Genomic DNA, 9548 nt, shown 5'->3' with positions numbered 1-9548 from the left:
CCCCTCTCCTCCATCTCACCTCCCCTTTGCTCTTATTATATTACTTTTTATTACTACTACTGTTTTTTCCCTCTGTAAAATGGAGCCTCATATTGGAGCTGCTTCTCAGAGATGGCCAGGAGGTTCAGTCACTGAAAATGACTAAGACCTTTCAGATTCAGTCGTGGGTTGGCAACTGCACTATGGGGAATGCTGAGCCCTGGCACTTTGTTCTCATGTATGAGGTCTGACCCTCCAGTATTGAGACTGAATTTTTTTTTAATATTTATTTTTAGGAGACAGAGCCTAAGTGGGGGAGGGGCAGAGAGAGAAGGAGACACAGAATCCGAAGCAGGCTCCAGGCTCTGAGTTGTCAGCACAGAGCCCGACGTGGGGCTCAAACTCACGAACCGAACCGGGAGATCATGACCTGAGCTGAAGTTGGACATTTAATCGACTGAGCCACCCAGGCGTCCCGAGACCGAATTTTTAACCAATACATTGGGATGTATTCATGAACGTTACCTTCAGAGCTCTATCCTCAGGGCAGGGGTGGGGGGGGTGTGTACTTGTAAATGGAGAGGTCAGCCATGGCTCAAACTATTTTTGGAATGTCCCTGATGCCTTTCCCCATCACCACCCCAATCTGAATATAATTACTCTCTTAACATTTTGGCAAGATCGCCTTTTTAAAAATGTTTTAGGTCACACTTAGGTTGACAGTTATTTGTGCCTGAGTGCACCTCTCATCCTGGATTGCAACCCCCTTGAGGACAGGGAGCCCGTCTTACTCATTCTTGCGTCCCCTGGACCTTATGCAATGTCAATGCTCCATAAATGCTGGCTTTGTTACAGGGCTGCATTGAGACTGTCTTTGGAAAGTTCCTTCAGCGGTCACAGAACACTCTTCTGAATATCTCCAGTGTGGCTAATCTGTGTCCTCTGGGAGTGGATGTGACTTCAGAAAAACACGTAAATTAATTCTAAGCCAAGTTTGGTGAATGAATTGAACAATGCCAATTCTGTCCTATAAATAAGTTCCTCAGACTGGTTTCTGGTGTGGCTCATGAGCCAGGTCTAGCTTCCATTCCTGTAGAAGCTTTCCAAAAATTATTTAAGCAGGGTTTTAGGCTAGGTGTGCGGTGTCCCAAGACAAGGCTGATGTCACTGCTCTGGACTAATGGGGAGAACCGGGAGGCTGTAATGCTGAGATTGGCCACCAGAGGGGGGACGAGTTCCAGACCCCAGGGGAGCTTCGGCAATTGCTCCAAGAACTTTATAAAGACTGGCCGCCAGAGCAGCTGCAGTTCACATCTCCTTCAGTATCTAGCAGAGCTGCGGGTGCCTTCACAGAACATCTCCCGAGCGCTGCCTGTGGCTGACTGAGGCGAGACACCAAGACAGGGACTCCCCAGCCACAGGCCCTGAATCAGGCACAAGGTTGAGTGCTGCCTCCTGAACCTGAGCCTCCCAGAGAAGGGACCCCTGAGACAAGTCACTGAGCACCGGGGCAGCCTCCTTCTATGACTCCGTCTGGCTTTGGCTGGCTGTGGGGAAAAGCTCTGCGGGACTGCCTGGGTCTCCGTGCGGTGACAGCAGCCAGCCCATCGGCCACCATGGCGAATGCCGGAAACTGAGGAGACGGGCTCTTCTGTGGCCTCACTGGGTGCACTCAGGTGAGTCTTGGCACTAACTTTGTCCTGGCACCTGAGCACAGCGTCCCAACGGCGGCTGGGGGACACGGATGCGGCAGAGGGAGCAGGGCTCTGCGTTTGGGCATCTCGGATGCGGAGCACTGAGTTGCAGCACCAGCTGGGAAGGGCCTCCACGCTGTGGGCCCGCGGGGGTCCGCTGGCGTGAGCCCGCGTTTGGGGAAGCTTTTGCCTTCATGGCCACTCTACCTGGCTCATGCCGCAGCTCAAGAGCCTATTCTGGGAGCAGATGGCACAGGTGACTGTCCCTCTACACGTGTGAAGTGCATGTGCGTGGGCACATGCGTCCAGTGGTGGGATGAACGAAGGGAGAGCTTGTCTATAAAACATCTGCACCTTTCCAGCTTTTTAAAACATGTAGTAAAAAAAAATTTTTTTAAGTTTATTTATTTTTGAGAGAGAGAGAGAGAGAGAGAGAGAGAGAGCACAAGCAGGGGAGGGGCAGAGAGAAAGAGGGAGGCACAGAATCTGAAGCAGGCTCCAAGCTGTCAGCCTGCCTGCGGGGCTTGAACTCACACACCAACTCACACACCACAAGATCACGACCTGAGCCAAAGTCCGATGTTTAACCCAATGAGCCGGCCAGGTGCCCCTGCACCTTTCCAGCTTCGGGTTATGATTTAGGTTAACTAAGTACAGTTAGAGGACAGGGTCGTATTCATGGGGTTTTTTTACTTGGTTTTGATGAGTTTAAAGCTGTATGATTCAAGGAGGAGATGCGAACCCTGCAGAGTTAGATGCCGGGACCCAGGGACACTGTATTTGCAGCCACAAGTGAAGCTTATGCCACTTGCAGCAGCAGCAAGAATTAATTGAGTCCTTCTGCTGCCCAGAGAGTGACTTGAGAGTAAGGGTCCGGATTTCATATTCACAATTGCTTACTGCAAAGGGGACCCAAAAGAGCATTATTCCCGAGCCCGGCCAGGCAGGAGGGAAGCCTCAGGAACCTGAAGATGCCCCCCACCCTCACCTAACTGCTTGGAGGGATCAGAAGATGCCGGGGGTGGGGGTGGTTTCTCACCAGACTCCACCGCCGACTCCCTGTGCGCCCTTGCTCGGAAAGCCCTCCGTGTGTACCATCCCCCCCCCCCCCCCCCGCCCCCGGCCTGAAATAACTGAGTGGCTGGTGGATGTGCTTCTCCCCTTCACAGAGGTGATGGCCTGAGGCTGAACAAGCTCAGCTGATTGGGCCAGGTTCCTGAGGAGTAGGAAGTGGCTCCAGGATAGAACCCTGTGTCCTCTGAGCTCCCCACCCCTCACAGGCCTGTATGGAGCTGCCTCGGTTGGAGCTAGGGGTGTCTGAGTGCTTCAGCTCTAACATGTAGCATCCTAACATGTAGCTCTAACATCCCTAAAAGGCTGGTGAGGTTTCCTGTCCCTGGGAGAGGAAGGCCCCACTCTTGGACTTGAAACAGGCTCCTTGGGCTTTATCCAAATGCCACTTTGGTGTCCACACCCTGCCCATATTTCCATGGTCCCGGTCCCCTCCCTGCTAGCTCTTATAGCCTCTCCTTGGTCCCAGGGCCTCCACTGACCCTCTGCGCTCCCTGGTCTGGGACCCTAAAGGTGGCTGCCAAAAGGGACGGATACATGCTTCCTGGACGAAGCAGCCTTGTCGCTGGGTCAGTGCCCTGGGTGGGAAGACTTTGCCTGGTGCCTCACCCTCCTCTGACATCATTGGTTCTTGCCTCTTTGGCAAGATTGCCCAGATTGGCTTATCTTTAAAATGGGAACAACAGACTGATACTACCTTCCCCACTGTGGTCCTGGTGGGGCAGAGAGATCCCAGATGGCAAATGGTCTGTAACTCATGGGTGTGTGTGCACGCAAGGGATGTCTGTCATCTCTGTGGTCACCACAGTTGGCAGTGAGTTGCACCTTGCTCGAGAGCACAAACTTGGCCCCCAAGGCTCTGAGATCAAATGACCAAAGGGTGCAAATTCCTGCCCCCTTTTCCCAAGAAAGAAAAATAGCTCAAAATAAAACCTGGGGCAGACAGAACATTCTTAGGTTTCATTCCCAAGTAACAAACATTAGCAAAGCTGGCTGAGCGTTTCTAATCTCATCTCACTCACATCTGGCCTCTGCTCTGCCCCAGCCCCTCTTCTCAACAGGCTCCCCAGGGCTTCTGCTCCACCAGCCCAGGGCTGTGGAGGGGAGAGAGGAGGGGCCGCCCTATAGACACATTCCAGATAACAAGCCATGCATTCCAGCTCTGGTCCAGGAGCTGATCGGCAGAGGGGAAGGTGGAAATGAAGACAGGGCTAACCTGGCCCAAGCTCATCTCCACACCCCCACTGCCAGCATGGCAGTGCCCCATCAAGCTCTGTGTGATCTCTGGGCAGCAGCGCCTGTTGCCTTTGGCAGAGAGAGGATTATCGCTTGCAGAAGAGACACTGGCCTCCTGCTTTGCAGCTCCCCAGGATCGAGGCCAGTAGGAGGGGTGCTGCACTTAGCACTTATGAAACAAGGGAGGGTCCCCTGCAGCTTAGCAGTGGTGGCGTTGCTCGGGGGCCCCACCTAGAGGTCCATGGTGGGTGGAGGACTTGGATGGAGCATGGGTGTTGGGAGCTAGCAAACCGGACATGACTGCAGCACAGAGAAGCTGGGTGGGAGCGGTTTAGGGGCTCCCCGGGGCAGGGAGAAGAGATCCTGGCAGAGCTGTGGGCTCCCCTCTCCCGCAGGCTGGAAGAAAGGCCCACAGAGACCGTGAACACCCTGACTATGCGTGCTTGCATGCATGTGTGTGCAGGGCATGCCTGTGTGCAGGGCATGTGGTATCTCATTACTAGAAGAAATAAGAATGGAAGCCCCTGTCCATCCTTCCAGGCCATCAGAAGGACAGTTGTATGGAACCTGGTCAGTTCTGACCTCTTCTCAGCCCTGAAGTCAGAGGTCTCTGGAGACATAGGTCAAGCCATGAAAATAAGGGGGTTATGTTTTGCTCTGCCTGCCAGAGCGGTTCAGCTAGGCTCCTCTTTCATTATCCCTATTTACTGAGACATGCTAATGCCTCTTTTCCCACTGTGCCTCGGGAGAGGAACTGATTGGCTGCTCCCTTCAGTCAGCAGTCACTGTTCCCAGCACCACCCGCCCCCCCACTCCCCCCCCCCGCCCACCTGCCAGGCCCCCATCATCTCCTCCCAGGTGGTAAACCCCTGGCTATCTGGGCCTCAGGGTTGAGTTTGCTCCATGCCGGGCCTGGGACCCCTCCATCCTCCCCGGGTCTTTTATCTTCCAAAGAATTTGCTCTTTAAAAGTGGATTTTGGGGGGCGTTCAATATCCAGATAGTCAAAAAGCATCAGGGCCAAAGGTCAAGCTACACCGATGGCTGGAAGGGAGTTGAAAGTAGAAAGTAATTTGTAAAATCACTGAGCATCTATATCAGAGAAAGAATACCAAGAAGTGGTCTGGCTCAAAAAGTAGATTCTTCCTATTACACAAAGAATGCAAACACATTGTAGAAAACCCAGAATATCCAGCAAACAAAAATAAGCACAACATCCCCACGATCCCCACCAGAGTCTTCTGATTATATGTCTTACCCGGAGCAACCCGGAACATCTCCAAATATAATCTTTCCGGTCACGTACTCGGGGATATGTGTATATATTACAAAATGGGATTGTCTTGTACACACTTATGTAAATGGCGCTGGTTTCCTTCAAATAGTATATCATTTTCCCAAGTACATGGGTACATTCCTGAAACACCATGGAGGAGACCCAAAGCCCCAGCAGGCCATGCAGACACCAGGCCCTCCCTGGTCTAAGGCTGCCCAGGTCTTAGTGTTTGGGGGACTCCACTGAGGCCTCCTACCCCTCCGGCTCGGGTGGGTGGTGAATCCTTGCCATGGCCTCACTGCTCTCAGCCCCTTTGGAACATGCCTGCCCAGTTAGCACATTTCCAACACAGAGCAGGAGCCTAAAGATCCAGAGTCTCGGAAACCACTCCATTTGCCTCAGGAGGGTCGGCGCCTCCAGGCCCCACAAAGCACAGCCCTCAGTGTCCCTCTGGCTCAGGCTCTGGCCCCAACCAGGAGCTACTGAAAGGGACAGATCCCGTGATCAGAAAGGTCCAAAGGGCCTTGGCCTTCCCAAGTGCTGAGGAAGTTGGGAGGGGACTCAGGATCCTGAGAACCTGGTAGATGGCATCCATCAAGGAGAGGCTCTCAGTGTTCAGGCTCGGGCCATGGGCATGGGCGCCTCGTTCTGTGCGTTTGTTTCTGGATCCACCTATAGTTTATTCTCTCTCTCCCCTGCCTCCTTTCTCCCTCTCCTCTCCCCTTGCTGTCTTTCCTGCTGCTGCTGCTGCAGGTCAGGATGGAGAACAAAGCCATGTACCTGCACACTGTGAGCGACCGTGACACCGGCTCCATCTTTGAGGAGCCCTTTGACGGCAGGAGCCTGTCCAAGTTGAACCTGTGTGAGGACGGTGAGTGCCCCTGGCTCCGTCTTGCGGTGCAAGCCCTGCCCTGCCTCCCCACCCAACTTTGGTATTTCCCCAGGGCAGTGGTGACCTCCTGTCGAATACTTCCTATGTGAACTTCACATTTTGAAATGTCTTATTCATGCATCTCAACAAATCTGCGTGGCCTGCAAGATGCATATCCATCTCACAGATGAGCTAGTGGAGGCTGAGAAGGTATTAAGGATCCTACAGCTCATCAGGCATAGAGTTGTTCCAAAACCGAGTCTCCTGACTCCCAGGACAGGCCTTTCTGCCTCTCTGCCTTCCTCTCCTCTGAGTGAATGAGGCTGGGATCAGGCAAAGGCATCTGAACCAATGAGCCCAGACCCTCTCAGGTGAGGAGCCTCCAATCCATTTCCCGAAGCATTTGCGAGGAGAGAACATACCTCTTCAAGGTGCTTATCCTTCCCCTGGGTCTGAGACCCCAGCCCATGCCACAGGAAGGAGTTCTCTATCCCAGTGACCCAGAGGGCTCTGCACCTTTGGGAACTGGTTATTTGCTAAAACTGGGAATTCAACTGATGCTTCCTCCAAAGGAGCCCAGAGCACCTTGTCAACAGACTGAATCCTGTGTGTCCAGGCCAGAGCTTGACACTTAGTGGGTGCTTAATAAATGCTTGCTACGTGAGTGAATATACTCCGGTTTGCAGTGAGCATAGGCGAGGAGAGCATTGTCCCCACATCAAAGATGAGTAGAATGAAGTTTACCGAAGAGTCTCATAACGACTGATGGCCAATTAAGCAGAGACAGGCAGAAACTGAGTTCTGCAGAGAAAAGGAACCAGTGGGATATATACATATGTAAAGAGATTTATTGTGAGGAATTGGCTTACATGATTCTGGAGGCTGAGGAGTCCCACCATCTACGTCTTCAGGCTAGAGACCCAGGAAAGTGGGTGGTATAAGTCAGTCTGAGTCAGAAGGCCCAAGAACCAGAGGAGCCAATGGTCTTTGAGGGCTGGAGAAGATGAGATGCTATGTCCTAACTGTGCAGGCAGGCAGGAAGCAAAAAGCAAATTCCCCTGCCTTTTGCTCTATTCAGGCCCTCAACTGACTAGATGAGGCCCCCTCCTCCTGGGGAGGGCAATCTGCTTTACTGAGTCCACCAATTCAAATGCTGATCTCATCTAGAAACACCCAGAAATGATGTTCCACCTGGCACCCATGACCAGTCAAGCTGACAGAAATTCACTACCATGCAGCCCTTTATTCAAGGCTTTTCTCAGGCGCTGTGTTTTCTCTCTACTCTGCTTAGCTGCCTTTGTCTCAAAATTACTCAAAAAGGGAAATGCCTCCCCCTCATACTCTAACCGTGTCTTTCCTCCCACAAGGTGCTGAATGCCAGGAGGGAAATTGGGCAACTCAGAGAGGCAGGGATTGGGGACAGTCTCCCCAGGGAGAAGAGCCAAGATGTGGGCTCCTGACCACTAACCTCCCTCACCCTGCCGTACTAACTTGCTCACCACTGTAGCTCTTCCTTTAAATTCCAGTCAACGAACATATTTCGAAGACCTGTGATGTGTCAACCTACGGGTTGGGTGCCAAGGGTGCTCCAAAGAGAAATTAAACCATCCTTGCCCTCAGAGCGCTGTGATCTCAGTGGAAGGGATCGGCTTGGGACAATTACACGTAACATAAAGCAGGCAAGAATACATGTGAGTTCGGTAGTCCCCTCTTATCCGTGGTTTTGCATTCCATGGTTTGTTACCTGCAGCAGGCTGTGGTCTGGAAACAGATGATCCTCCTTCTGACCTATTATCAGAAAGTCAGTCATAGCCTAACACCACATTGCACTGCCTGGGTCATTCTTCTTGCTTCATCTCATCACAGAGCCATTGTATCACCTCACATCACATGAAGGAGGGTGAGGACAGGACAGTAAGATGTTTTGAGAGAGAAAGAGACCACATTCACATAACTCATATTAGAATGCATTGTTATTTATCTAAATACAGTAAAACCTTGGATGGTGAGTAACTTATTCTGCACATATGCAAGATGAGCACGCGTGTCTAGTACATTTTAACTCGATAAACAAACTGTGTCTTGCGATACGAGTAGTACGTGATGCCGAATGTCACATGATCACACTGAGCCAATGGTTCTTGAAATTCACTTTGATATACAAGTGCTTTGGATTACAAGCATGTTTCTGGAACAAATTATGCTTCCAAAGCAAGGTTTTTCTGTATGTCTATTATTACTTATTCTTGTTAATCTCTTACTGTGCCTAATGTATAAATTAAATTTTAGCCTGGTATGTATGTATAGGAAAAAAAGGTAGGACATGTAGGGTTCGTTACTACCCATTGTTTCAGGCATCCATGGAGGTCTGTGGACAAGCAGGCACGAATGTACTGAAGTCAGGAGAAGCCTTTCTGGAAAGGCTTTAAAGACTGAACACAGTTTTGTCAGAGTAGGGTGGGAAAAGGCATCACCAGCTGGGTCACACCAAGCCAGGCCAGCGTTTCTGTTAGGTTACTGCCACCTGGGAGAGCCAGATCACTGGCCAGTGCTCAGCACTTCCCCATCAGCAAAGGTCAGGCTGGCTTTCATGTTGTTGATCCTGTCCTCTCCCTACCAGCCCCTTGGGAAAGAGGACTGGCTTGGCAAGAAAGAACTGGAGTACAGCGCTGTGGGGGAGCCTGGAAGACCAGTAGAGCTGGCCTAGGGGGCCGATAAGGGAAGGAAAGGGCAGGGAGAGGCCTGGGGTGAGAAGTATCACCAGGCCATCGCACCCTCCTCCCCCATCTTGTTCTCCCTTTTTCTGAACCCCAGACTTAAAAAGATCGTTTGGACCAGAAGGGCTGAAAATAACAGTAATCTCAGCCACTGTGCTTTCCAGGCCCCCCAGCTGTGAGGAGATGTGACCAGAGGACAGCTTTTGAGCTCTGCTCCAAGAGTCCTCAGGGGTCACCTGAGGCCTGGCACCCCATGAGGTGTGGACAGAGGTTGAAAGATGTGGGGTTGAGGCCGCCTGACTGGGTCACATCCTTTTCTGGGCCTCAGTGTCTTCATCTGCCAAATGGGGGCAGACAGGAGAGGTTCTGTCCAGTTCTAAAATTCTGTGTGTAGAAACAGACCTGGTCATTGCATTCAGGGTGTGGTCCTTTGAAAATCTGAGTGCTACCTTGAGCAAAGTCTACAAAGCATCCCGCCTCAGTGCGAGTGATAACCCAGGTGCTGACCATGGCCAAGGAGGCTGCCGACCTTCACCTTGACCCTGGGAGCACAGGGTCACCTGGGGCCGCTGCTGCTGAGAAGCTTGTTCTCCCACCTCCTTCTAGCATTTGCTCAAATATCACTTTCCCCATTAGGCTTCCTGCCCCCCTGCACCTTCAGCCCCTTTCCCTGCTTCGCTATTTCCTTTTTCCCGTAACACACTA

General features: G+C 51.9%; 1 protein-coding gene across 2 annotated transcripts in view; it reads left to right on the top strand.

The window, feature by feature from the left end:
• The first annotated feature begins 1294 nt into the window (after positions 1-1294).
• The window catches only part of SCARA5 (scavenger receptor class A member 5), a 126230-nt gene continuing 117976 nt past the window's right edge, over positions 1295-9548 (top strand). For both annotated transcript variants that reach the window (XM_042934940.1, XM_042934939.1), the window contains exons 1-2: positions 1295-1655; positions 6009-6126. In XM_042934940.1, the coding sequence (XP_042790874.1) occupies positions 6015-6126 (112 nt within the window). In that variant the 5' untranslated portion in view covers positions 1295-1655; positions 6009-6014. The remainder of the gene's footprint in view (positions 1656-6008; positions 6127-9548) is intronic.

This window comes from Panthera leo, chromosome B1 (assembly GCF_018350215.1).
Source record: "Panthera leo isolate Ple1 chromosome B1, P.leo_Ple1_pat1.1, whole genome shotgun sequence".
In the NCBI taxonomy this organism is placed as follows: Eukaryota; Metazoa; Chordata; class Mammalia; order Carnivora; family Felidae; genus Panthera; species Panthera leo.
Note: the sequence above shows the minus strand (reverse complement) of the source record. Positions and strands in the feature narration are given on the sequence as shown.